Raw genomic sequence first — 27,707 nt, forward strand, 5'->3', positions numbered from 1 at the left:
GTGATTGCTTCAGTAGGTTTTGTACATTACCCCTTACCTACCATCTTCACTTAATGGTCAAAGGTTGTGCACAGGGATTTATTCTGTCAAAGAACACAGACATATTTTTAGAGATGAGTTTATGTTATTAGATGAATCTACTATTTAGGATCAGTAATCCATGAGGTATAATTCTTCTAAGTCCTGCCATCAAACACAGAACCTTTGTGGAGATCAGAGGTTATGTAATTGAGCTATAGTCATGGAACTGTATTTCTGACCCATGCTTAAGTACAGCAGAGGTTCACAAAATTGATCCCATGATGTTAAACGTAATGGTCTTGCTTCAGTGGAAATGGTTGAGCAAAGATTTGCTTGTAGTAGTCTTGATGTTAACAGATTTCTGAGGGATTATTTCACAAGCTTCTGCTTTGTCAACAAGCACAGTCAGGGCATTAGTCAGTTTTGATTACATTTATATCAACAACAAATGATCAAATCCTACCAAAATCGGCAGTCATTTTCAATTTTCAAGGAAAGTTTCTCTTTGCGAGGCCAAGCAAACTTTGTCACATGATCATTCCAAATTCAATTCATTCACCATATACCATGACTATTACACCCCTCTCATCCAATGCCAGCCTAACTCTCCTACTCTTCCCAGGTAGAAGTACTTACCACCACCTGGATATTCCATCTTTCCATCTTTCATATCCCAACCATTTATCTGGTCAAGCCCTGGCAACCTGGGATATGGTCTTCGCTGTTCCCAAAGCAGCACAAACTAACACTTCTCATGACAGATATATGGCACAGCTGCAGTTCAAGTTGAGAGGGAATCAGTTCCATCTCTGAACAGCCAATGCAATTTTGCATTAGCTTTATACATTGTAGTCTAAAGGAGTCTCTTTTTGTGATTAGTTCACAAAGACATCGATCAATAACCTGGAAGGACTTTTGTTAAGTTATTTGTGAGACGTGAGTGTCACTGGCTGAATCAGCATTCATTGCCCATCCCTAGCTGCCCAGAGGGCACTTAAGAGTCACCTACATTGCTGTGGGTCAGGAGACCCAAGTTGGCCAGACCAGATAAGGATGGCTGATTTCCTTCCCTAAAGGATATTAGTGAACCAGATGGGTTTTCCTAACAATCAGTAATGATTTTATATTCATCATTAAAGTCTTATTTCCAGATTACCATTGAATTCCACTTCCATCATCTGCCAGAACAGTCTAGCAATAATAACACGGTGCCCTTGCTTCCCCTACCCATATTGATGTGGTCAAAATTGCTTGTGACCAGCATTTGTTCCCCAGAAGTTGCATGCTACATGCATTTCCCATGCACAATGTTATAATTGCAAATTACAAAAATCTTTACTGTGCAAGTGCATGCAGTGGAGCCAGTGTTGTTGACCAGCAAGCAGACATTGACTCTGCCCATTCCTGGTGTGATCGAGGTCACTTACTATTTGTTGCATTTAGAAATCGAGAGATCATGGAGGAATATGAGTGAGTGAATGAACAGCCCTAAAAATGCAGCTTGGGCCAGTCCATGCATTGGCTGCCTGTCACTGAGCAAAAAGTGACCTTGCATTGAAATAATTGGTGCTGATGCATTCCTAAGTCATAGAGTCAGAGTCATAGAGCACAAAAACAAACCCTTTGGTCCAACCAGTTCATGCCAACCATAATTCAAAACTAAACTGGACCGACCGTCCTGCACTTGACCATATCCCTTCAAACATTTCTTGTTCATGTACTTATCTAAATTTAGGGTGTAGGTTTGCTCGCTGAGCTGTAGGTTTGATATCCAGATGTTTCATTACCTGGCTAGGTAACATCATCAGTGGTGACCTCCAAGTGAAGCGAAGCTGTTGTCTCCTGCTTTCTATTTATATCTTTCTCCTGGATGGGGTTCCTGAGAACAGGAAATGACATCACCACAAACCCCAGGAACCCCATCCAGGAGAAAGATATAAATAGAAAGCAGGAGACAACAGCTTCGCTTCACTTGGAGGTCGCCACTGATGATGTTACCTAGCCAGGTAATGAAACATCTGGATATCAAACCTACAGCTTAGCGAGCAAACCTACACCCTAAACCTCAACCTGAGCTACAAACCTTCACAAGCTTATCTAAATGAATTTTAAACATTGTAACTATACCCACTTCCCCTACTTTGTCTGAAAGTTCATTCTACACATTAAACACTCTGTGTAAAAATGTTGCCCCTCATCCCAAATAAATCTTTCTCCTCTCACCTTAAAAATATGCCGCTTAATCCTGAAATCCCCCAGCAAAGGCAAAAGATACCTGTCATTCACCTTATTTATATCCCTCATAATTTTATAAACCTCCAGAAGGTCATCCCGCAACCTCCTATGCTCCAATGAGAAAAATATCAGTCTATCAGTTTCTCCCTAAAACTTAAACCTTCCATTCCTGGCAACATCCTGGTAAATCTCTTCTGAACCCTCTCCAGCTTGATGATATCCTTCTGATAATAGGGTGACCAGAACTAGACACAGTGTTCTAGAAGAAGCCTCACCAACATCCTGTACAACCTCAATCTGAATTCCCAACCCCTATACTCAAAGCCATAGAATCATACAGCACAGAAACAGACCATTCGATCCAACTTGTCTGCGGTGACCAGGCAGCCCAATCTGACTTAGTCCCATTTGCCAGAATTTGGCCTGTATCCCTCTAAGTCCATCCAGATGCCTTTTAAATGTTGTAATTGTACCCATCTCCACCACATTCTGTGGCAGTGTTTTACATAATTGTGAAAAATTACCTGACTGGCCCTTTTTAAATCTTTCCTCCTCTCACCTTAAACCTATGCCCTCTAGTTTTGGACTCTGTCACCTCACAAAAATTACCTTGGCTGTTCACCCTATCCATGCCGCTCGTGAGTTTATAAAAGAAATAAGTCCCAGCCTATTCAGCCTCTTCCTTTGGTTCAAACCTTCCGGCAAAATCCTTGTAAATCTTTTCTGCATCCTCTCAAGCTTATAACAGGGTGACCAGATTTGAATTAATATTCTAAAAGTGGTGTCACCAATTTCCTATACTGCCACACCATGATATCCAAACTTCTATTGTTGTTTTGACCAATGAAGGCAAGCGTGCCAAACGCCTTGTTCACCACCCTGTCTACCGGTGACTCCATTTCCAAGGAACTATGAACCTGCACCCCTAGGTCTCATTGTTCAGCAACACTCTCCAGGGCTATACCTTGAACTGCATAAGTCCTGCCCTGGTTTGCCTTACCAAAATGCAACACCTCACATTTATCTTAATGAAATTGCAAATGCCAATTCTCGAGTCATTGGCTCATTTGATCAAGGTCACTTTGTACTCTGAGATTATCTTCTTCACTGTCCATTACACTATCTATTTTGCTGGCAGTGTAGTATGGTAGAGCAGAAGCATACCGTAAGTGGATTGGAGATGTGCCGAAAAGCCAATATGTATCAGAAAAAGCATTTGTGGATGTAGGATGCATACATTCACTGCTCATGGAGAATATCTGAGACAATGATACTGATTGTCCAAGATGGACATACAGAGGAGCAAATAGTGAACTGGAGTCTCTACATACCCCTCTGACTTCCACGTTGGGAATTCTTGGTGTTCTAGTTTTTATCCAGCAGGTGGGAGAATGGGAGACTATATCTGATGAAGTGATAGTAATGAGGATGATAATGAGTGATAATAGCCTAATAGGCTCCTCATCACTCAGTAATAAGAATATCATCTCAAAATCCTTGGTTGAACAATGCAACCCTTTGTCTCAACATCAATAAAGGACTTTATCAATACCTCATCTGGTTTTCCCAAATTTCCTACTAAAGACCGCATTGTTTGGGAGGATTCAGCCTAAGGTTTCACAGAAGTATCACTTAATATTTTTGGGTTTTCTTTTAAGTTACAGATTTGAGTGGCTTAATACTCAGTCACTCAGTTTCAGACTCTGTGTTTAAGAGGTAATGTTTATCAATATAGAACCAATGCCACTTTGGCTTATGAGTTATTGAGAAATATTGATCTCCTGATCCAAAAAATCCCTCCAGGTCTATCTCTAAAACTTGAGTTACTGTCATGTCCAGCAGAATGGGCATTGTCCTCATTAGCCATTTAAAAAAAATAGCCACATACAGGATTATGCTGAGAATAGGTTTACTCAGTTAGAAGTAGTTATTTTATTGCTATACTATTATTTTTAAAGTACTGCAGTTAATTGCTGAAAATTAAAGAATCAGAACTATTTATATATTTCCATCTCCTATTCTCTTATTTTCATTTTTTTTATTACCTGCAAACAACTGTTACGTCACTGGGTAAACTCTCCTGCTTAATTTAAAACCAGCATCATAGAAAAGGTTTAATACTGTGCAGTGATCTGTAAAAATCCGAGTGGCCAAGACTTATTTAAAGTAAAAACTAACAACTTTATTTCTTAAAGTATAACAGAGAATAATTAGTGAATCACTATTTACAATTTCTTCCTCTAACCTATCCTTTACCATTCCTTCTATAGTATTAGTCTGATAAAACTCCAAATTAAGATTTGCAAAACTACACTTCTTATCTCAAAACCAGGCAGCTTTCGTGCTTTTATTTGGATCGTCCTGTGTCTTCTTTTCTTCTTCTTAGGAATTTCTGCATCACAGGTTACTGATCAAAAAGGTAATTATAAGAGAGCTTGTTTCCAAGCAGTCTGTTTACATGCTGGGCTTGGCAGTTCTCCTCACAACTGTTCAATTTTCTCCTGTCTTATACCCCCAAAGCATCAGATAGTGTCATTGGCTTTTAAGATTGTCAATATACTCAATTCAAACTGGATTGGAGTTTGATATTTTTGGGGGTATAATTTACATTGATTGGCTGAATTTGAATTTATTTTTGTCTCCAGACAACGAGCTAATTGAGTTGTTCGAGCAAGGTGCTGTGTCCGGTAGTTCTTCTGCTTTTAACTCTCGTAAAGTACACACACATCTTCATAACACAAGCAATAAAATACTTTTTAACTGATTTTGTTCAGCTTTGTGCTGCAGGAATCCTCTTTCAAACTTTGAACTTCTTTGCTATAAAATGTAGACAAACCATTAACTTAGAAACAACAAAGTAATTTTTCCATTACTATTTAGGTAGCAGTTTTCATGTTTTCAGGAGTTGCTTCACAGTTAATTAAATACTTAATTGAAATATTGTCACTTTGATAATGCAGACACGTAAAGGTAGCCAATTTATGCATGTCAAGATCCCAAAAACTAAAATGCCATAAATAGTCATCTGTTTCAGTGATGTTAATTGAGGGATAACTAGTCTTCAGATAGTTCCATACAATATTTTACATTCAACTGAAGGGGCAAATGTTTAATTGGTTTAGTTCCTCATCTGTAAAATCAAATTAATCCTTGTTAATCCTGATATGAATTTGTCAACCAGGGTGAGATGTTGATACCTCGGCATCCCTCAGAAATAAACTGTATTTTTTGAAAGATTCATCCTGGCTGAGGATTAGAAATAAACTAGATGCAAGCATGCTGCTGACTTTTCTTTATCCATTATATATTTTATTCCTTATTTTTTCCCACACTTTCTGCAGAAGAAAAGTCACATGGACTGTCAATCTTCTACCAATCTGGATTTGTCGCAGCCACTCCCAGGATCCTAACTAGAAACTCCAACTGGCCAGTTAAGTGGCTGGCTGACTCTTAATTACTTCAGGCCTTCCCCACAGAGAAAAAAAGAAGAGATCATTTTTATTAATGAACTCTCTACTGACTATGGTTTAGTGAATTTTGATTGTCTTTAAGACATCACATAAGTGTCTTCTTAATGTAGCAGCTTTGACATTGAAAGTCATCAAGTTGTTCAACCTGGGCAAAGAGATAAGACATCTTACCTGAATCTTCTAGGCAGCAACGGTGGGTAGCAATCAGAAGTAGGAATGATGACTGATTACTTTTCCTGCAGTTTGCATTACTAATGTCCACTATATTTCCCTTATTGTGTCTCTGGCTAACAACAAATGACTCAGCACAAGAGTGTGGCTCTAACTTAGGATCTTCACAACTCTTAGCTCAGATCTTCACCAAATAGGGTTAAAGTGTTACCTCCTTTGTAGGTATGTCAAATTAATAAAACTATCCTTTGTGGAACTACTCAGCAGATATTTTTACCTGCTGCAGTTGAGCCTTTTGTGGGATAATTGAGAAAGAATATTTTCCTACATGAAGCTTTTAAATTTGATTTACGAAGAAGGAAAAAAGAGAACTGCTTACAGTGTATAGGAATACAATAATGGTGAAACACTTATGCAATGTGTAAACATCTACTCCTAGCACGAGTCAGCTGGTTTGAATTCCATATGTTTTGATTTGTGATGTCTTAATGGAACCCTCTTCAAAGAATTTTTAAGATTGATTGACGATCCTGACCACCCCATCCCTAACACTTTGTTTTTATTTTGTGCTGACAATAATGTTCATTGGCACAAGTTCGACTACAACAGAGACAGGACATCATGCAGTTATCTTTATGAGTCATCCAAACACAATACTAAATACATGTCAGCCAAGGAAATATTAGTCGAGAGGAAAAAATGCCTTTGATGTACTTCAGCATGCAGTGATTTGTGCGGAGCCTGAAACTGCTGCCCTCTTGTAAGAAACAGTGTATGCTTACAGTATTGTAATCTTACTAAGAGCCTGTGAGACCACCCATTGCTTTAAAGTAGTCCTGTCCTTTCAGCTGAAACTATACATTTTATGTCTAATATGGGTCTTCTTACATAGGGAACTTTGAACTATCTTGCAATGTTTCTGTTGGAAGAAGTTAAAGCAAAAAATGAAATTTGTCAAAAACATACCCCCATCCTCACCGGTAAATTGTCAGTCATTTGAAATGTATAGACTGTTAGAGCTTGCGAAACTGGGGAAAGTATTATGAAAAGTTTACAGGCCTTTACAAATAGAAGGATCAGCCGTGCGACAAGTTTTGTCAGATATTCATAGATGCATGCTGCTTAGTGTGCAGAATGCCAGTCAAACAGGAGAGCAGAATACCCAGTAAAAACAACACAGATGGAATTTTTGGAGCTGCAAAAGAGATTCTCTTATTTATTTGTATTAATCTTCATGATGTGTTGCCAAGAGTCACTTGGCAATGACAGAACATGTTGTCATGTGCATATCTCAGTATTAGAAGGAATTGTGCAGATGGATTCTCTGGTGTCTGTAGTTCTAAGCAAAGAACAAATTATATTGGCACCTGCAAATCTTTATGATATGACTTGGTCAAGGACAGTACTACATGTTTATTTCACTCAAACATGAATCTGCCTCATATTTTATATGTTTCTTCTTCACTTGCTCTCAGTTTCAAGCCAAAAACGTTTTTCAATAGGTCATCTAGAGAGAAGCTGCGTTATAGGGACCCAGAGGTTTGATCAGTGGTCTGTGTGGGGCTTACTGATCTCAGACGGCTCATGGTAGGATTGTTATTAGATTAGATTTTCTACAGTGTGTAAACAGGCCCTTCGGCCCAACAAATCCACACTGCCCCTCCGAAGAGAAACCCACCCAAACCCATTTCCCCTACCCTATATTTACCCCTGACTAACGCACCTAACACTGTGGGCAATTTTGCATGGCCAATTCACCTGATCTGCACGTCTTTGGACTGTGGGAGGAAACTGGAGCAGACACAGGGAGAATGTGCAAATGCCACATAGACAGGTGGGAATCGAACCCAGGACCCTGGTGCTGTGTGGCAGCAGTGCTAACCACTGAGCCACCGTGTCGCCCATAAAAGATTGACCTCAACAAGCCCAGTTGTTAGGAACACAAAGATGTGCCTAGGATCTCAGTCTTCATCTTTAGGACCCCAAGACTCATTAGATGGCAGAGAAATGTGATTGGATGGGACTTTTACCCATTAATTTTCTGCTTCTCTAATCCAGTCGAATGCTCTAGAAATAAAATCAGCAGAATGTTCAGGCTGGGCACCTTTTGCCTGTAATGTTGCAATAAATGTTCTCTCCCCCAGGAGGTGGTGAATTTCTCATTTTCCACATTATCATTACACTGGGCTTTCTGAACTAAATTGCTATTTTAATGGTATTTTTTTGGAGGAGGAATATATAGTTGATTAAGAAAACCTCTGGCCACTGCTTGTAGCAGTAACATAAAATTACTCATGAAAACAGGCATTATTTAGTAATTGTGAGCTTGTAAATATTTTAACAACAATTTAATTAATCAGTTCAGATTGATATGATACAGTTCCAGGACAGGTGAGACTTAGAGCCTTGACTTTTTGGCTCAGATACACACACAGTGCTGTTGCAACATAAGACCCTAACAACTACAGGAATGTTTGTTATATTCCAAAAAGAATTTGAAAGCCATTTTATATATTAAATGTATCTCTTGTGTAACTTTTCCTAATTAAAAATGATATATTTTACTTCCATGTTTTGCATTTTACCCACACTACTTCCCTACTTGTATGCATGGGTGATCCTAACTGATTTTCCTGTCAAACCTCAATGTTTATGAAAAAGCAAGATTTTTCTTTACATCTCATATTATTTGATTGTAGTCATATGTTTTATGGAAGACAGACTGTATCCACAGTTTGTAAGACAGTACTGGGGCACCACTAGTTTCTCCATGAAAGCCAAGTGTCATTTTTGAAGGAAGTATATGCTTTTCATAGCAAAATTAAAATGATTTCATTTGTACATTTCATCAGTGCTTTTTTCTTTGCTGTTTGTCAGGTCATGCATCTTCTACAGAGCCTGTGATGACATCCCGAGAGGAATGGAGCTTTTGGTCTGGTACAATGATAGCTACACCTCATTTTTTGGGATTCCTTTTCAGTGCATTGCACAAGATGACAATTGTAAGTATTTGTTTTTGCAGCTTTAAAATCATTTGAACATGGACCATACTCCTTTCACTGCCAAAATCTATTTGCTAACAGACACCAGACTTAGCTTTCTGCAGAATAGGTCAAAACAACTTAAAATCATACAGTGCTGTTTCTTTACTTCATGATACTGGTAAAGTTCAGGACATCTGGTCTAAATGTTACACTTGAGAAGTATAGAATTTGACTGTGATGGTCATGATGTTATTCTAAGAGCCCTATAGTGTTGTAAATAATTCTGTTCAAGTGTTTGCTGATTTGAATTGCTGTGATGTTTTCTGTATGGAAAGAAATGTTCTAAACTTTATCAGATGTGCAAAAGAAGAAACTGCAACACTAATGGTTGACCAATAAGTGAGCTTGTGGTCGCAATATCGTAAGAAGATCCAGCTAGCAACATTTCACCTTGTCAGCACTGAGCAGTAAGCTGGCTTTCCTGTTGAGTATCTTGGGTAGGACTATAGCCAACTTGTGCCACCTTGGAATGACAACATAATTGAAAATAAATGAAGTTTAGGTAAAGTGAATGAGCTGGTTGTGGAGCTTGATTTCCCTGCAGTCAACAACACATTCATTATTCTGGACTCTCCCACCCCAGGGAAAAGATCATGTCTGTTTATCCTATCCATGCCCCTCATGATTTTATAAACCTCTATAAGGTCACCCCTCAGCCTTCGATGGTCCAGGGAAAACAGCCCCAGTCTATTCAGCCTCTCCCAACAGCTCAAATCCTCCAAACCTGTAAATCTTTTCTGAACCCTTTGAAGTTTCACAACATCCTTCTGATAGGAAGGAGACCAGAATTGCACGCAATATTCCAAAAGTAGCTTAACCAATGTACTGTACAGTCACAACATGACCTCTGTCTCAAATGGACAATCCCTTACTTTGAGGTTATGCCCTCTGGTCCTACATTCTCTCACAGGTGAAGCAATTTTTCCTGCACCAACCCTATTGGGTGCCCTAATAATCTTCCAATAAGGTCACTTTACATGCTTCTAATCTCCAGTAGGTTCCTCATAATATAGGCCTTCATACCCTGTATCACTCTAGTGAACCTTCTCTGGACTGCATTCAATATTAATATATCTTTCCTTAAATGAAGGGACAATAGCTGTTCATGGTATAGCAACTTTGATATGAGTAGTGCCTTGTGTAGCTTTAACTGGACTTTTGAAGGAAAGGTCAGAACATTAAGTGTAGGAGTTGGGAGGTCAGGTTGTGACTGTGATGCTGAACTTTTTATTTCTTTACTTTTCTAATTCACTCCTAAGATCCAGTACCTAGGAACCTTTATGCCTGTGGTTGTGGCATTAAATGGCGATTTTGTAAACTTTTCACTGCACTTATGTCAGTACATGTAACAATAAACCTAATTCCAATTCTAATTCTAATACTTAACTTACTTAAGGACTGATCTACTTGGAATGATAGCAGTTCAAAAGAGATTCACTTGGCTGATTCCATGGATAAAAGTCTGTTTTACGAGAAAAGGCTGAGCATCTTGTACCTACAATTATTTGGACTTGACAAAAATGACAGATGATGTTATACAAACATAGGTTTCCGAAGGGTTGACAGGGTAGATGCTGAGAGAATGTTTCCCTTTCTGGGGAATCTAGAACCAGCAGTACAATTTCAAAATCTTAAGACAGAGATGAGGATTTTTTTTTCTTTTGGTTTAGTTTTTCAAACTCTGTTCCATAGGCAGCATTGGATGCTGGGTCATTGAATATATTCAAAGCTGGACTTGCTAGATTTTTGATCTCCATGGGAGTTAAGACTAATGGAATGGGAGGGCAGGCTAGCAGATTGAAAAGTAGAGTTAAGATGTCAGTCATGTCAGCTACAATCCTATTCATCGGTGGAGCAGACTTGAGGGGTAGAATGCCCTATTTTTGCTCCTATTTCTTGTGATTATCTGAATGTAGCATACACCATTACGTTATAACTTATGTTGCAAACAGCTTTTAAACTTACCTGTGGAGAGGTTCTGATTCCAGATTAGTATTCCTTCATAGTTCATGATCCTTAAATATCCACCAGCTGAATGCAGTCTGAAAGAATGGAGGTGTTGCATACAGGCTGGCCACTCACAGCATAATGCCATACCCAGTTAAAAAGACAACATTATGGGAATTGGAGTGGGAGCCTAGAATCTGGGTTTACCCACCTTTTTAAAAATCTTGCTCACTTCCAGTTGGCCAGGGACGAAGTTGTGAAAATCTGGCCTGGAATCACCTCTAACTGCCTGATTGTCCATTCATAATATCATCTGTGACATTGGATTCAATTAATTAGATCTGACCTAAGTCATGCTTACTATTCTGTTGCTTCCAGCATAAGAAAGTTTTTAGTACAGATAATGATTTAGATAACCTATAGTTAGCTTCGAGGATATAAGCTATAATTTAGAACTGCTTTATCGTATTCCTGTTTTCATTGTTCAGTGTGTGTGGTCCAATCATTGATTTCATGTTCTTAATAGTTCCTGTGCAGCTGATAAAAAAAGGATTTGATTTTGTCAATTCTTTTATAATTTTGCAAGAGAATAGAGTTAAATACCTCCTTGAATGAGATTGAATTTAAACTTTAACTATCGAATCTTCTCAAATTAATGGTTCAAGTCAGACAGTCCAGGGATTCAATGTGTTCCAGGGAGTTAACAAACACTGACTGTGTGTCTGATGATTCAGATGTTAAATGTGTAATTGTATAATTTAGTTTTTTTCTTTCCTGACAAGGTATCTCCAGCAAGATCCGGCTTGTATTGATTTCATGTAACAAATGTCACTGCTGCTTAAAATTTCTATGCTGGAATACTCGATTCCATTTATGTTGAGTCACTTCTAATACTTGACAGGATTGAAAAAGGTGTTGAAGCACCTCTGTGTATTTTGCATTGTTTACAGTGCCTTGCACCCGGTCCAGCCTCCATTATTGATCAAGTTAGACAATGTTGCTGATGCTCCTCAACTCTCTATGTCCCATTTTTATGTAATAAACATTTCCATTTTCAGTTTGCAGTGCAGCAATATGTCTAGTATTAAATGGTTCAAAATTGAGTATTGACTGCACTGATAGCCAAAGAGCCTTCTTCCATAATCTTCTCCATTAGATTCCAGCCGTTACTTTTGTGCTTTGTCAGGGTACAGCTCTTAGTATTATCCAAAAATATTGACTCAGCCTTTTCTGTGATATGACCCTCCTTTTCCTGAAAAGGCATTGATTGTCAAAAAAAACCTACAGTTGTAGTAAACCCTGTCTTCATTTCCCTCGCATTCTCTTTTGCTAGAAATAGAGCTTCTCCAGCAAACAAAACTTATTTATAATGAACAGCTCCTGCATTTAGTGATAGGAATGCCATATAAACCAAAGAGATTCAAACACGTCATGTGTGCTTTTGCTAAAATTTGCCTCATATACTAAGAACGCTAACCCAGCCACCATTAAGATGCATTAAACTTTTCACTGTTAAACTGCAGTCTGTAGTTATACACATTTATCAGAACTAAATGCATTTGAAGGCAAAAGTCCTGATTAATCCACTGCATTGGATTTTGTGTGATGTTGTGCATTATAATTTAGTTCAAAATTGCAGGAATTTGGTCATTATTGTGTTTGGTATCAGGTGCATTGGTAACACTTTCTCTGAGTTACTGATAAGAAAATTGACAATTTATTACATTTATCAAAAATAGTTATTGATCCATTTTGTAAGTTCTCAGGAGAATTCATGTCAGCTGTTGGATTTAAATTCTGTTGAAGCTTGCTGAATATTCACAAGACAGAATTCTTGTGATGGCCCAGGATCTCTCTGAAACATGCCCCATGGATATCGAGGAGGCAAGCAGACTTTTCATCTGTACACTTGCACAGGGCTGAGGGTACAGGCAACAGGGCCCCCATCATCACAACAAGATTCATAAGTTGAATCAGGGTTGAAAGGAGAAGGGTAGCTCTCTCAGCTTTCACTTCCATTCTTGTGATTACAGAAGCCTTGGGAATCAATCTGACTGCAACCATTCTGACTGCTGCTGGTACCCCTTTAAATAAAAATCTTGCCTTTGGCAATCATTACAATGTGTAGACTCTGTGACAGGCCAGGATTTCTAGAGTCTGAATGCTAACCCCAAGACTGTGTTAAAGTGTCACACCAAAGTCATATTCCCCCAATGGGATTCCTGACCTGCTCCCTGCTTCAACCCTATGATCTAATCAGTTAAAGGATTTTCCAAAGGATTCCACTCACTAGACACATCTGGGGACTTCTGCAATTGGTCATGGACAGAATGCTCTACATTGTAGTGAGCCATTATCAAGCATTTATTTTAGTAAAAGGGATAACATTCTGCATTGGATGAAAATTTCATGCCAATGATGAGGAAGGTCCTGATAACATTGAGGATGGGAACAAAGTAGGAGGTCATCAGCTGTGGACAGTTAGAGTTCTTCATCAATTTTTAATCAACCAGCAATTCACCACAACCGTGCCACAGTCTCTTCCCTAACCTTTCCATCTCCTGTCTGACATCTCACGTCTCGCCTCTCATACCCATCCTACACCTGTAACTGTCCAGACCAACATCTCCCTCAAGCCATCCCCATTATTAAAGGATTGCCAATCAAAGATGAATAGTAATGCATAATATTGCATTGACAACAACTACTGCACAAATGCTTTGAAGGCAAATTAACAATTGGAAGTGTTGTTATCGTTTAATGGTTTACACAAATCCCATAAAACAAAATTATCACCAAGGTGTTAGTACATATTTAACAGTAAATATTTTTTGGCCTCTACCAATTTATGAGGTGCTTTAGCTTGAAAGTGAATGAATACTGATTATTGGTCAGATGAGGTTGCTTATCATCAACAATCTCTTGTAGTTGGGGTCTAAGTGGGCTGACTATACATTTCAATATTTGGGTGTAAATTAACTTTTCACTGGCTTGACAGTGGAGATGGAAAAGCTCCAAGAAAACTCCTAGTGTTAAGCTTTACTTACAAAATTTAGGAGAGTATCGAATGGAAAAGCTAAATTCAATACATTTCTTTCAATTAACTTTGCAAGAGTTAGATGAAGAGGCATGGTATAAGGAAATTTAGGATTGATGTCATGACATTCTTCATCCTGCAAAGCATCATCAATATAAGGAGTAGAACTCCAATACAGGTAGTGAAGAATTCCTTTACAAGATAATTATTTGGTGAGTTGGGGCTATTGTGGATTTTTCTAGCTGGATTATTAAGATGGGCTTAATGGGCTCTTCTTCATCGATAACTGCCCTGTGGTTTTGTGATGATAGGAGAGGAAACACCAAATTTTATTCCTAAGGTAAGCAAATTAAACTTATTAGGACTGTGCCTTTCCATAGCCTTGTTTAAAACATTGGATCTCATGCTTTCTGAACCAGATTGGTTAATATAATGGCTTTGATATTTATCCTAAACTAAACTTTAGAAAATTCCAAGCACAAGTTACTTCAGCATAAAGTTTCGATTTTTGGTTAGAAGATCAATTAAATACATCTTCTAAGAATGTGTATGCATTTGTAGAGTGCAACTGTCGGTTACAAAATATATTTTATTTGTTCTATATTTAATCAATTTTAACAACAAAATGGCCAGAGTCATGGCTGCTAATTTTCTCAATCTATTATCTTGGAACTGAGCAGTATGGAAAATTACAACTGGATTGTTCCTTCTTGCTGCTTCCTTTCAATTTTCTTAGTTGTACGAACGATGGGACAAACAAGGCAAGTTAATTCCTCCCTCCCAGTACAGCACCAGCCTGATCCAGGCAAGCCATAAAAATAGGGTCTTATTTCTCTCATACAAACAAAATGCAAACCCTCTCCCAGGTATTGAGAAAGCTAAACAGAGTGCCTTTGGGTAAAATTTGGATAATATAATGTTCACAATTGTTTGGGATTGCCAAATCTCAGTGTTCAAATAATAAGTTTCACCTTTTTTAAACATTTCTTTCTTGTTTTTTTATTCCTAGTGAATGTCCCATCATCTCTTGTTGATGTAATGACCAGGCACGAGACGTTACAATCGTTCAACAAAACAGGCAAAATGCCACCCACTGGTGTATACCGTTCACTGAGGTTTCCACAGACATCATGCAGCAAATCACTGTGTGACAAACCTGGGCCCCATGACTCCATAGCTAACCACATGAATACGAAAAACCAACGAATACTGGCAAGTCCAACTTCAACCAGTCATTTAAGTGGAGAATTCAGTGACTGGCATCTATGGAAATGTGGACAGTGCTTTAAGACCTTTACCCAGCGGATTCTTCTGCAGATGCATGTGTGTCCACAGAACCCAGACAGGTAACCAGAATCGAACACAGACAAAGGAGGCTGGTGGAACTCATTACCACAGGGGATAGTTGAGGTGAATAGTGTCGATGCTTTTAAGAGGAAACTAGACAAGGACATGGGAGAGATAGGATAAGAATGGTATGATGGTAGTGTGGGATGAAGAGGGGATAGAGGAGACTTGAATGGAGTACAACTGTCTTTGCAAGCCTGTTGGGCTGCAGGGCCTGTTTCTATGATGCAAATATTACACAATTGAAAAAATACTGATGGCTGAAATTTCATCATTCTGCTTTTGTGCTTTTGGAAGATCAGGCAATTGTTTAATAACTTAAATGAGGAATGCAAGCAAACATGTTACTGTCAAAAAAAAATTGTCTCCCTTAGCTCAATATTTCTCTGCACTTTGAGTCCCTGCCACCAACCCAATGCCATTGCATCCTGGACAGCTACAGTAGGGACAATCCAGCAAAGCTGTTCTTGATAATGCATTAAATTACTTATCTCGGCAGCCAACTCCACTTGATTGGCAGCTGATCCTGTTATTAGGAAATTTCCCCGGCAGTGGCAACACTTCATTGGGATGTTGACCCACTGCAGCTCCCCACTATGTTTCAAGACATCCCATGCCCTGATCTCCCATCCAGGAATTGAGAAGACCCTATCCTCTCTGAGGTTTTTGAACCAGTTAAAAAAAAATGAACACTCAAATCCAAGATTTAAAGTCTAGCTTTTTTAAAATGAAGCTAACAATCACAGCTGATTCAAATGGTACATTTTCAACACCTAACCCAATAACCAGACAACATTCCTCAAACTTATCAAAAGATTTACAATTTGAGATGATGTAAACAGTTACTTTCGCCTTCAGGGCACTCACTGGTTGTCTGAAGTTTTTGGCTGCATAATGTTTTACAGTGGACAAGGAACAGTCCACACACAAAGGCAATCACCATATGTAATTTGTGCAGGAAAGTCTCATTTGTGAGGTGAAGGTGAAGTTTATGGGAAAAAAAGGCAGGACTATATAAAATGGTTTATCCACAATAGGGTGAAAGTTAGTGTGGGCCTGGAAGGGGTTATGTGAACAAGATGCATGCAAACAGAATAACACACAGGCAGCTCACTGCACGAGGGAAATTCATTTTGAGCTGTGGTAGGGGAGTTCCAGGAGTGGGCTCAGATTAAGAAAATTGGGGTGACTGGGAGGAGAATTGAGTAGAACTGTGGAGTGAGAGGAAATTCTCATGGTGTCTTGATCTTACACAAATGGTTTTTATTTTAAACAAAAGTATTTTATAAACTTGGCAGTCACAAAATCTGCTGAAATATCCTAAGCTGGATGCATGCCTGCATCGGGAACAAATCTTGCAGACCAGTCCTTCAATGGATATGAAGCCCTTAATTTAGGTAGTTAAGGAACCTAATTGCTCCCAAAATTCCTACAAAATGGTTTCTCATGAGTTTAGTAGTGAGGTCATCATTAGTGTAGATTGGTTGTAAGCAATCAGACTTCCTTGTTTTGGTTGTACAGCTGAAGTTTGCAAATTTATAATTCTATGCCTTTTGCATAGAACTGATACAAACTTTAAACAATAATCTCACTGTATTTTAATTCTTTAAAAAGAATGAATTGCAATTATGTATTATTTTCACAAATGAATTTCTATGAGGAATTCATTGTATTTTTAAAACCACACAGGATAAAAACAAATTAAGACTTGAAATTTTGCTGTGGAATAAAGATTAATACTACTAATTAATGTGACAATTCAAATTAACATGATGTTCAAGTTAAGTAATATAAATGGCACAACAAAGTGGAAACGTAATGTCCTCAAAATTTATAAACTTGGAAACCAGTTTGGTGAGGATGCTTTTGAAGTGGTTTCTCAGATTAAACACCACTACCAGTATGAATAATTTGAGTGTTCTCCTAAATGTTAGAATCATGTAACATATAGCATAAAGATTAAATTCATGTTGAGACAAATAATACCGACTATTTACTACAATATCATTGACTTAAGCATAGCCTGAGTCTGTACTGTACACTATATGCATGTAACTGACAGAACACAACACTGACTCCACTGCAGAGAGAATGACAAAAGGCAAATTAGGTACTTTTACATAGGAGCTTCTGATGCTGTGCTGTCTTAAGGTACACTGCCTGTCTGCTCTGGAATCTACACAAGAACACTATAGTTTGCTTTGTATTAACAGTCTTTACTTAAATTATGCAAAGAAGGTGAGTGAGTCAATGTATAATGCTGGTTCTACCAGCATTGCCATTTTCAACCTCACTGCTCCAGCTAACATCCTCTCTTAATCTTGCGAGACTAAGCAAGCATTTAACAGCAGAAAAGAGATTGTACATCAGCTACTTCAGGTTGATTGATTTCTGCTGGGTTTGTGTTTTTAGTTAACATTGATAAAATCTGAAGGGAGTGGTGCTGCAGCCAGGAAAAGCCTTGGTTCTTTATTCAGGGTTTTGCTCTGACCATTTGCATCTGGTCATGCAGTTCTACAGCTACTATTTCCCTTGGCTTGCAGCATGACCATGAGCAAAATTACCACATGGAAGCACCCATTGTTTGCAAAGGAAACAGAAAGAGAAAAAAGACTCATACCAGCTGGTGCAGTATTCAAAGGAAGTTTAAATGATCTGTGCATTATTGTTAGTTTGTTCATTGATCGAGATTAATTGTATTGGATTGCTTAATCCTGTGAGTGGAACTAAAGATTTTAAAAAACAGATGCCAGTTGAAGAAGATTCTGGAATTTGGGCAGAGTATATGTGTGTAGAATTTCTATAGATGCTGAAGTATTGATGACAGTTGTCACCTCTGTATTGCACTGGGACAAATTAGATATATAAGACACACAACAACGAACAAAAGTTTTACGGTGACTTCAACCTCTTGAGTAATTCAGAGCAATAAAATACAGTATCATTGGAACATGTTAATCTTCATAATTGACCTGAGTTCAACTTCCAAACAGACATTCTCTCCCATAACAAAATCAACTACTTCCAACTCTAGAAAAACTTCACTCACCTGCTCCTAAAACCTTCATCCATGTCTTGATTAGCTATTAACTCAGCTATTCTAATGAACTCCAGATTGGCATTTTGTTTTCCATCCTCCATAAACCTGAGCTCACCCTAGTTTTTCCACCTGCATCCTAACTCACATCAAATCCTGTTCACCCATTTCTCCTGTGTTTCCTGGCCTACATTGACTCCCAGTCGAGCAACTCCTCAAATGTAAAATTTGCGTCCACATATCTATAAGGCCTCAGCCCTTTCTCCAGCCCTCGTCTTTCTGGTAATTATTTCACCAATTCTGTTTAGTTGCAAAGCCTTCAGCTGCCTAGCCCTCAGCATGCTGACAAAGCAGCCCACTTGTTTGACATCCCATCTACCACCTTTAGCATTCACTCTCTCTAGTGCCAGCAAGGCATGTAATCCACAAAATGCACTGAAGCAACTCACCAAAACTCCTTGTATAACATCTTCCAAACTCAGGATTTATACGACATTATGGGTGAACTAACATTGCATGAATTACATGATTCAAGACAATAGCTCACCACCAGCCAAATGGAATAGACATAAGTGCTGTACTGGCCAGTGAAACCATAAAAAAACTTTTTTTTGTTATGCATAGATTTTGTACACCAATAGATTTTTTAAAAAAATTTAGATTGTGACCCAAAATGGTAAATAAGGCAGTTACTAAGGGTTAGAGATTTCTACAATTTGGTTTTTAAGCTTAATGATAGTACCCAAAGCTGAGAGACAGAGGCTTTTAGTTTTTATTTGACTTTGAGTGGGACAGTCCTGTGAAGTTTTTAAAATGGGATGTTTTAAGTGAATGTTCCCCATTATAATTTACACTGTTTCTGACTGTAAGGGACCTATATTTGCCTTCACTAATCTTTTCCTCTTCACATACCTATAGAAGCTTTTACAATCAGTTTGAGTGTTCCATGTGAGCTTACTCTCTCATTAAATAGCTGAGCAGGCTATTCCTATGTTCCTATATTCTTAAAAGAGGGTTGCTAATCACATTGCTGTAAATGAATCAATCCAGATTACCAACTAAGGCTCCTTTATGCTTTAGACATGGTTTAGATGATTTACAAAATTAGTTTAGTCCAAGTTAATTATTATCAAGTTACAATGAAGTTATGCTTTAATCTTTACAAAAAACATTCTCTCGGCTTTCAGTTTAGCTAGAATGACTGAGTTTTTGGATAAATATGAATTGATCAAAGAGAGCATGGAGTTTTGAAGGAGAGGTTATGTCTCGTCGGATTTTCTTGAGGAGATCACTTGCATGGTGGATAGATAAGTATCAATGGATGTTAATGAAATGGATTTCCAAAAGGCATTTATAAGATTCTGCATTGGAGATTATTAGTAAAAATGCAAGTGCACGTAATTGGAATTAACCTTGTGGCATGGTTTGGTAATTGATTGAGGAGGTAGGAGACACAAAGTAGAAAAAATAGAACATTCTCAGATTGGTAGAATATGACAAGTGATGTTCTCCAGGGCTCTGTGCTGGGGCCTCAGCTTTTCATAATGTGTATTAATGACTTGGATGAAGGAATAGAGTATTGCATATCCAAGCTAAGAGGCACAATATGTTATGTAGGAGCTGGAAATTACAAAGGGCCATACACAGCTGAAGTGAGTATGCTAGATGGAGTTCAATGTGAGAAGTGGGAAATAAAGATCCTTAACTCTAAGATAGAATATGAGTATGAGTAAATCAAATCTAACTTGCACATGTGCAGAAATCACAATAAGTTTGAGCAAATGCACAAAAATAATCAAAACATGTTGACCTTTATCTCAGAGGGGTAAGAATTCTAAAAGTCATGCTTCGGTTGTACAGTGATTTGGACAGAGCCTGACCTGGAATATTATATGCAGCAAATTAAACTAAATAAAGATGTATTGTTCTTAGAGGTGTACAGCCCACATTCACTGGGAATTCAATGGCTAAATTATAAGGATAGATTGCATATTTGTGGTTTACATTGCTTTGAGTTGAAGAGTATTTTTTCAATGTATTCAAAATCAAAAAGGAATTTGGTTGATACAGATGAATTCAGAGCTAGAGACATAACATGAAATATTAGAATTAGGACATTTAGGAATTTCATCAGGAATGCATCTTGCATCAGAAAAAAAATTTAGAACTCTTGCATTTATGTATCTTTCATAACCATTTAATGTCTCAAAGCACCTTAAAGCCAATTATTTTTGCAGTGTATTCACTGCTGTAGGGTAGGAAACATAGAAGCCACATTCTGATGCTGATTGAGGGATAAATATTGGCCCCTGTTTGGGGATCGCACCCATTTTTCTTTGAAATAATGCCATGGGATCTCTTATATCTACTTGAGTGAGCAGTTGAAGCCTTAGTTTAACATTACATCTGAAAGGTTGTACCTACAACAGTACAGCATTCCCTAAGTACTGCGTATGAGTGCCAGCCTTGACTTTTGTGCTTTCAGCATGCAGTTATAATGACAAGTTGGAACTTCTTCCTCTCAATGACTGTAAATGCTACGCAACTATAACTTCAAATCTGAGAACAGTAGATTTTTGTTAGGTAAGTGAATAAAGGGATAAGGAGCAAAAATAGGAAAATGGAGTTGTGGTACTGATGAACCATGGTCTAATTAAACAGAGAGAGGCTCAAACGTCTAAATGTCTTGCTCCTGTTTGTATATTCCTAATGTGCAATACAGTATCTCAATCCAATTAACTGCTAGCAGGTAATGAATTGTGAATTTTGCTTACCACTGTTTTTTTTTCAATGCATACACAATCATCAATCCAATAGAACTGTCAGAAGGAAATAACTGCTCAATAACATTGAGGAATATTGCTGCCAATCATTCATTGCCTTAAAGGGATTGTTTCTGTGAACATAAAACAATTACACATTTAATTTTTTTATGACTTACTGTAAAAATAAATCATTTTGGTGCAGTTATATTGACCTCCACTGCAAAAATTGTTTCTTGAATTTGCCGTTAAGAATTAATTTAACCACAACACAGGCAGATGCAGTGAAGTATTTCCCTCTTTAGTTTCTCCTTTGTGTCAAGTGAGTTTTAATATCATCTCATTGGAAAAGTTCATTTGGAATTTAAAACTGAAAAATTCTAATTTCTTGACAAAATCTTCTGTACATTCTATCATTGCTAAACAAATCACTATTCTGCATTTGTTATCCTTCTAACCAATGTCAGATTTACAGATTTCTCTGGAACTGCTGAAGAGTCATAAAGTTGAGGGCAACCAAAGAAACTTTGAGTAAAAGTAACTATATTCTCAATAAGGATAAGACACAAATGCATTTAAACTGACTGATATAATTTAATTCGGATTCAATGAAATCATCCCTTTAAGATATATGCAGAAGATGAATGTTTTCTGGATGCTTTAGATTCCATAGGGGATAAAGATGGCCTGAAAGTTTGTCAATATCAAATTTTATGGCTTTGAAATGTGGATGAGATTTAGCTGAATTAGATTTTTACTCACTGAAGTGGATGTTGTTTAAATATTTTTGACGCTTCTGTTTTTGTCTTTTATTCCAATTAGATTTGCCATTTTTCATAATTATCAATTATAATATCATGGCAAACAGAGTCAGGTAAAAACAATGGCCCCTAAATTTATGCATGTTTCTCCTGATAAATTCAGTTATTCATCCAGTATTGAACATAATTGAAAAAAACTTATAAATATATTGACAAATATGATGAAACAATATATTGAAAATATTTCAACGCATTTCGCAGCTTAGCTGTGTAGCCTTATGTTTGAAATAAGTAAAGTTTAGATTAGATTACCTACAATATGGAAACAGGCCCTTCGGCCCAACAAGTCCACTCCAACCCTCTGAAGAGAAACCCACCCCGCTATATTTACCCATGACTAATCCACCTAACACTAAGGGCAATTTAGCATGGCCAATTCACCTGACCTGCACATCTTTGGACTGTGGGGAGAAACCAGAGCACCCAGAGGAAACCCACGCAGACATGGGGAGAATATGCAAACTCCACACAGACAGTTGCCCGAAGCAGGAATTGAACCCAGGCCCCTGGTGCTGTGAGGCAGCAGTACTAACCACTGAGCCACTGTGCCACCGTTAATGAAAGTCCCTTTGGCTCACCATTTCCACTATTCTTATTTAATGTCTTAGCCGTTGTTTTAGAAATGTCTGTGTGTACAAAGAGGATCCTCTGCTTCCATGATATAGTAAAAAATGTCTCTGGCTTCTTATTAAAGAAGTAATAGTCAGGGGTAAATGGGGTAGGGGAATGGGTCTGGGTGGATTACTCTTTGGAGGGTTGGTGTGGACTTGTTGGGCCAAATGGCCTGTTTCCACACTGTAGGGATTCTATAAAGTAAATTAAGGTGGATGGTTATGTGCTGAACATTTTATTTTGCTTTGTATGATTCTTTAGACCAATCCCATACGTGTCACATTCTTGAAGTTTTTTTTATAATGCGTAGTGATAATGATTTGAAATTGGCACAATTATAACAATAATGCATTTTACTCCCTCCAGCAATGTACTACAATGAAATATGATGAAGTGTTGCAATGAGTGGAGATTTACAATGTATAATATAGATAACCTTTTTTGGGATAGTATTATCATAATTGAAATAGACTGACAATCAATTATGCATTCACATTCCTGACATCCTTTGGAACCAAATCATTGACTATAGATATATGTAAAGCTGCCTGACCTCACAATGCTGACTCACACCTGCTGGCTCTATCCATATTTACCACAGTATACAAGCATATTGTGTTAAGCAAAAGTATGTAATATTGTAACACAGCTCTAATTTTAATAAGGCATTCAAACAATATGTTTTAAAATGCCATGGTTATGCTCAACTGTCAATCAAATGTTACTCTGCATTTCATTATGTTCCTTGTCAGAAGATCAAGGACCTCTCCGAAGGACACAGCCAGTTTTAATCATTACCATATTATGACTGGTTTTGTGCAAATATTGAGTGTAGTTTAGGCCCACAAGGTTTATAGAAGTGTGGCAAAAGCTTGTCCTCTAAAGTATACATTGCCTATTTACATTGACATTCTGTCAACTTGAGGTGGTTTATTATCTTAAATACATTTATAGGCTGCACAGTAATATACTATGCCAGTCCAATAGAAAGCAATAATTTTTTTAAAAATCATAATACATCCACAGTTAATCATGATACTCTCTTGCTTCATATAAGTTGACTGGGGCATCACTAGAATGTACCCAATCTAGATGTGAAGTTTATATTACTTCTTTAAAAGTTTGCTGCATGTTTCATAAAAATGGTATGTTCTAAGTGTATGCTTGCACTCCAGTGATAATGTAAAAAAATAATAATTCAAAAGATCAACAATAACAAAAGCTTGAATTTAAAAAGTGTACTGGGAAAAGTAAAATGCCCCCTAAGGCAATCAAAATATGACACCAAATCACATCAGCAAGTATCAAGACAGATGACTTAAAGTTTGGACAGAGGTCAAATTTAAGGAATGTCTTAAAGGAAGGAGAGGTAGAGTGGTGGAGAGGCTTAGGGAAAGAATTTCAGAGTTTATGATCTTGGCAGCTGAAAACACAGCCAACAAATGTGGGGCAATTAAAGTTAAAGATTTGGAAGAGTGCAGATATCTCAGAGAGTTGTGGGGATGGAGGAGATACAGAGTTAGGATGGAAAGGTTGTAAACAAAGATGAGAATTTTAAAATTGAGACATTCCTGAGCTGGATGCCAGTGTAGGCCAGTCAGCAAAAGGGAAATTGGTGAATAGCACTTAGTGCAAATTAAGACATGGGCAGCAGAGCTTTGGATGATCTGAATAGAAATTGGGTGTGGCTGGCCTGGTGAACATTGCATTGTGCAAGTCTAGAGATAGCAAAGTCAGCAATGAGGTTCTCATCAACTGGTTGGCTGTCTCCAACTTTGCCTCCGTCTATGTGGTGGTAGAAACATATGGTTTTAGTAATGGCATGAATATGTGATCATAAACTCATCTCAGGGTAAAATATGATTCTGAATTTGTGAACAGTCTGGTTCACTTTCAGATAGTCCCCAGAGTTAGTCGCTTGGGAATGAAAGTTCTGTCATGAACCAGACTATAGCTCTGGGCTTCACAATATTTCATTGGTGGAAAATTCTGCTTGTCTAGCAAAGGATATCAGACAAGTTGTCTGACAAGTTAGAGACAGCTAAGAATGGTAACGATGGTGATGAGGTAGTTCTTTAGGAAAATCAAAATTCAGCTGGAAGAGAGGTCAGGTAATCCAGCCTTAAACCCTTATTGATGTTGCCATGAGCCAGGGAGAGATAGCTGGGTGTATAATGGGATGAGGAGTCTCACGGTCATCTCACAGGGAGGAGACTAGTCTCTATTTCCCCCAAAAAATTGAGACTGGAAATTTTAGTGGAGGAAGTTTGAACTTGCATCCTATAACTAACCGAGGTAGCATACAACAGTGCTCAATGTTTGCACTATTAGATTACTGGGAGAATGTTACTCTTTATAATGTGTGACTCATTATTTTCCAGTTCATGTTGGTGTGGGTACCTGTGAATTGAATCTCATGGTTTGACAACTAGTGATATCAGCAATTGGTTAACTGAGTGAAACAGATGAATATTACCATGTAATTTTGATTCTATGTGAGTTGCATGTGCTTTCAGGTTATACAAGAGAAATCTATATTACCGATATGAGGACAGTAAATAAGCAGTGCATGAATATGTGAAAACAAATCAGTATGAAATAACATGTTTATGAATGAAATCATATTTTTAATTTAGTACAATAAAATATTTTTTATTTAAGTAAATAATAGACTGTATATTTGGTTATTTTCTAGGCCTTACCAATGTGGACACTGCTCTCAGTCATTCTCCCAGCCTTCAGAATTAAGGAATCATGTTGTAACCCATTCCAGTGACAGACCTTTTAAATGTGGGTACTGTGGACGTGCCTTTGCTGGAGCTACAACATTGAACAATCACATTCGAACACATACAGGGGAAAAACCATTTAAGTAAGTAACCTTAACAAGGTATAGTAATTACCGACTTGAGACCTTTTTGTGGCTGAACAAAGCTTTCTCTATAATCACTGCAAGTTTTTCTGTACTGTAATTAATTTTATTTAAATCTGAAGTCCAATTAAGATAATGTATTTTGCTTTTTGTTGATGTCTAATAGAGGTTCCTTGATGACAATGAGTGCAGATACAAATTCCCTGACAACAAGGGCAATTCAAATTTGTGACTAGGTTCAATGCCTATTGCATGAGCTGAACTTGTTGTTTAATGTAACCCACGTATAATTCAGAAATAGAAGCATCATATTATCTTCAATAATATTTCACATTCAAAATAAAGAGGGTCAGATTATTGTTCAGATTGGGAAATTCTTGTCAAGTGCTAGGGAGCTGAAAATTGAACCTTAGCACTGTTGCAAACTCAACATAACTCACACTGATACATAACTACAATCAAAGGAACACATACTTTAAAAAGTCTTACATCTGAGCAATCTAAGAATCCAAGTCTTTTAAAAGAGATTTCTAGCAAGGAGGGTCATGTGCTATGCAGCAACATGTCAGTATTAGCTGTGTTTAGCATTACACAAATTCTTCTTCCCTGGTTAGAAGTATTCATTTTCCAACAGGGGACTGTACAAACATATGAATATGTGATTATGAGAATTTAGAGATCATTTGGACACTCAGGGCACATAATTGACATGCTTCACTTGAAAATTTGTGCTCTGCCTAGAGGATCTCAATGCAAATTTTGTCATGAAACATGAATTGTCCCATGGCATTTAAATAGATCTATAATAGTGTGAATTTTGTATTCTGCATGGGTATTAATGCCAGTGAAGAATTGGCAACTGAGGACTGGCAATCCAGACAGAAATTATTGGTGACAGATATTACATACGTCATCTTCTAGTCAATGGTTTAGGTCAGTACTCTTATTGAAAATGGGTGAAAACCACAACATAATCAACCCAAGCACAATACTCTGATATTTTAACAAAGAATGCAGTGTGCCCTGAGGTATAAACAGTTGAGTTCAAACTTATATTGGCCTGAGAAATTGAGCTGCTTATCAGTGAAGTAACTTCTGTGGGGTGCTGACTTGAACTTTGCATTTGTGACAGTTGGAATGTTCAGTTCAGTTGGTATTTTATGTATTTTTCTAGGCTTTAGTCCAAATTATTGTTCGCAGAATTTATGATCGTGACAAATAGATTTTTGTACATGGGAATTGCAATGAGCTTCACTCTTTTTTTCTGTTATTTGAAGAGGGATAAGGAAGACTGAATGGTAGAATCATCAGAGGCAGATTTCCCCACTTGTCCTAATCTACACAGCTGTACCTACAGACACAGACATACGTATTTGGAGATGTTGAAAGGAAATAGTCACCCAGGCCAAATTCCAAACTACCTCTTTTGGGGATGTAGTGCAGGAAGCAGCCAATACCACCGCAGCCTTTAAATGTCCCTCATGCTCATTCCAAGCTGTAAATGGGACCCAGCAAAAGTGGTACCATTTCTACTCCACCAATATCCAGTCACCTTGAAGCAGAAACATTGAGTTGAACTCCAGCTTTCCATATATAAATCATGGCATCTTTCCTGAAGAGATTCTTGTATACATGGACTGTACAATGGAAAAAGCAAGCAGCAAAGATGATCTGTTTTTTGTGATGTTGATTGAGAGACAATTATTGACTCTCTTGGTCTTGAAATCGCGCCAATAGATTTTTTTATATACACTTGTGAAAGCAAGCAGGCCCTTAGTTAACATCTCAGTTGAATGAAATCAAATGCAATCAAACTGCATTAAGTACAAGCAGGGAATGTATGTGGTTACTAGATTTGATCACCTGGTCCTTTTGGTTGTGTTTAACAAAAAGGAATGTATGTTAAAATGCTGTTAGTAAACAGATCTGCTGTTCAGTAGCAATAATAATGAGGATCATGTGCTGGATTACTCGAAGAATGCAAATGATTAAATAGTTGACTGCCTGAGGGATAAACCAGGGAGTTGGAAGAATAACATGTAATGGAGGATACTAACCCTGGGATTTGAAGAGGCTCCAGGCTTCATCATGGTCTTCAACCTGCATGGTCTCATATTTGAAGTTGCCAAGCATGGCATGTTCAAACTATCTTAAAGGCCCAAAACTAGGGTCCATTCTCTGTTTGGGTTGCTTTCTTTCTGCTACATGCTGTCTTGTGTGACAAACAGTGAAGTTGTGTTGAGTGTTGGAAATTTGGGTGAACTTTAGAATGAAGTATTTCACAAATCCTCAACTTAGAGTCTTAGTCAGGGTTTAGTGAGGTGAAATGAA

At 37.7% G+C, this 27,707-nt stretch overlaps 1 protein-coding gene across 1 annotated transcript in view; it reads left to right on the plus strand.

Moving 5' to 3' along the window:
- The window catches only part of prdm6 (PR domain containing 6), a 208,603-nt gene that overhangs the window by 148,808 nt on the left and 32,088 nt on the right, over positions 1-27,707 (plus strand). Inside the window, exons 5-7 of the mRNA XM_072584508.1 lie at positions 8,775-8,899; positions 14,935-15,271; positions 25,200-25,376. Of these exons, the coding sequence (XP_072440609.1) occupies positions 8,775-8,899; positions 14,935-15,271; positions 25,200-25,376 (639 nt within the window). The remainder of the gene's footprint in view (positions 1-8,774; positions 8,900-14,934; positions 15,272-25,199; positions 25,377-27,707) is intronic.

Source organism: Chiloscyllium punctatum, chromosome 2 (genome assembly GCF_047496795.1).
Source record: "Chiloscyllium punctatum isolate Juve2018m chromosome 2, sChiPun1.3, whole genome shotgun sequence".
Lineage (NCBI taxonomy): Eukaryota > Metazoa > Chordata > Chondrichthyes > Orectolobiformes > Hemiscylliidae > Chiloscyllium > Chiloscyllium punctatum.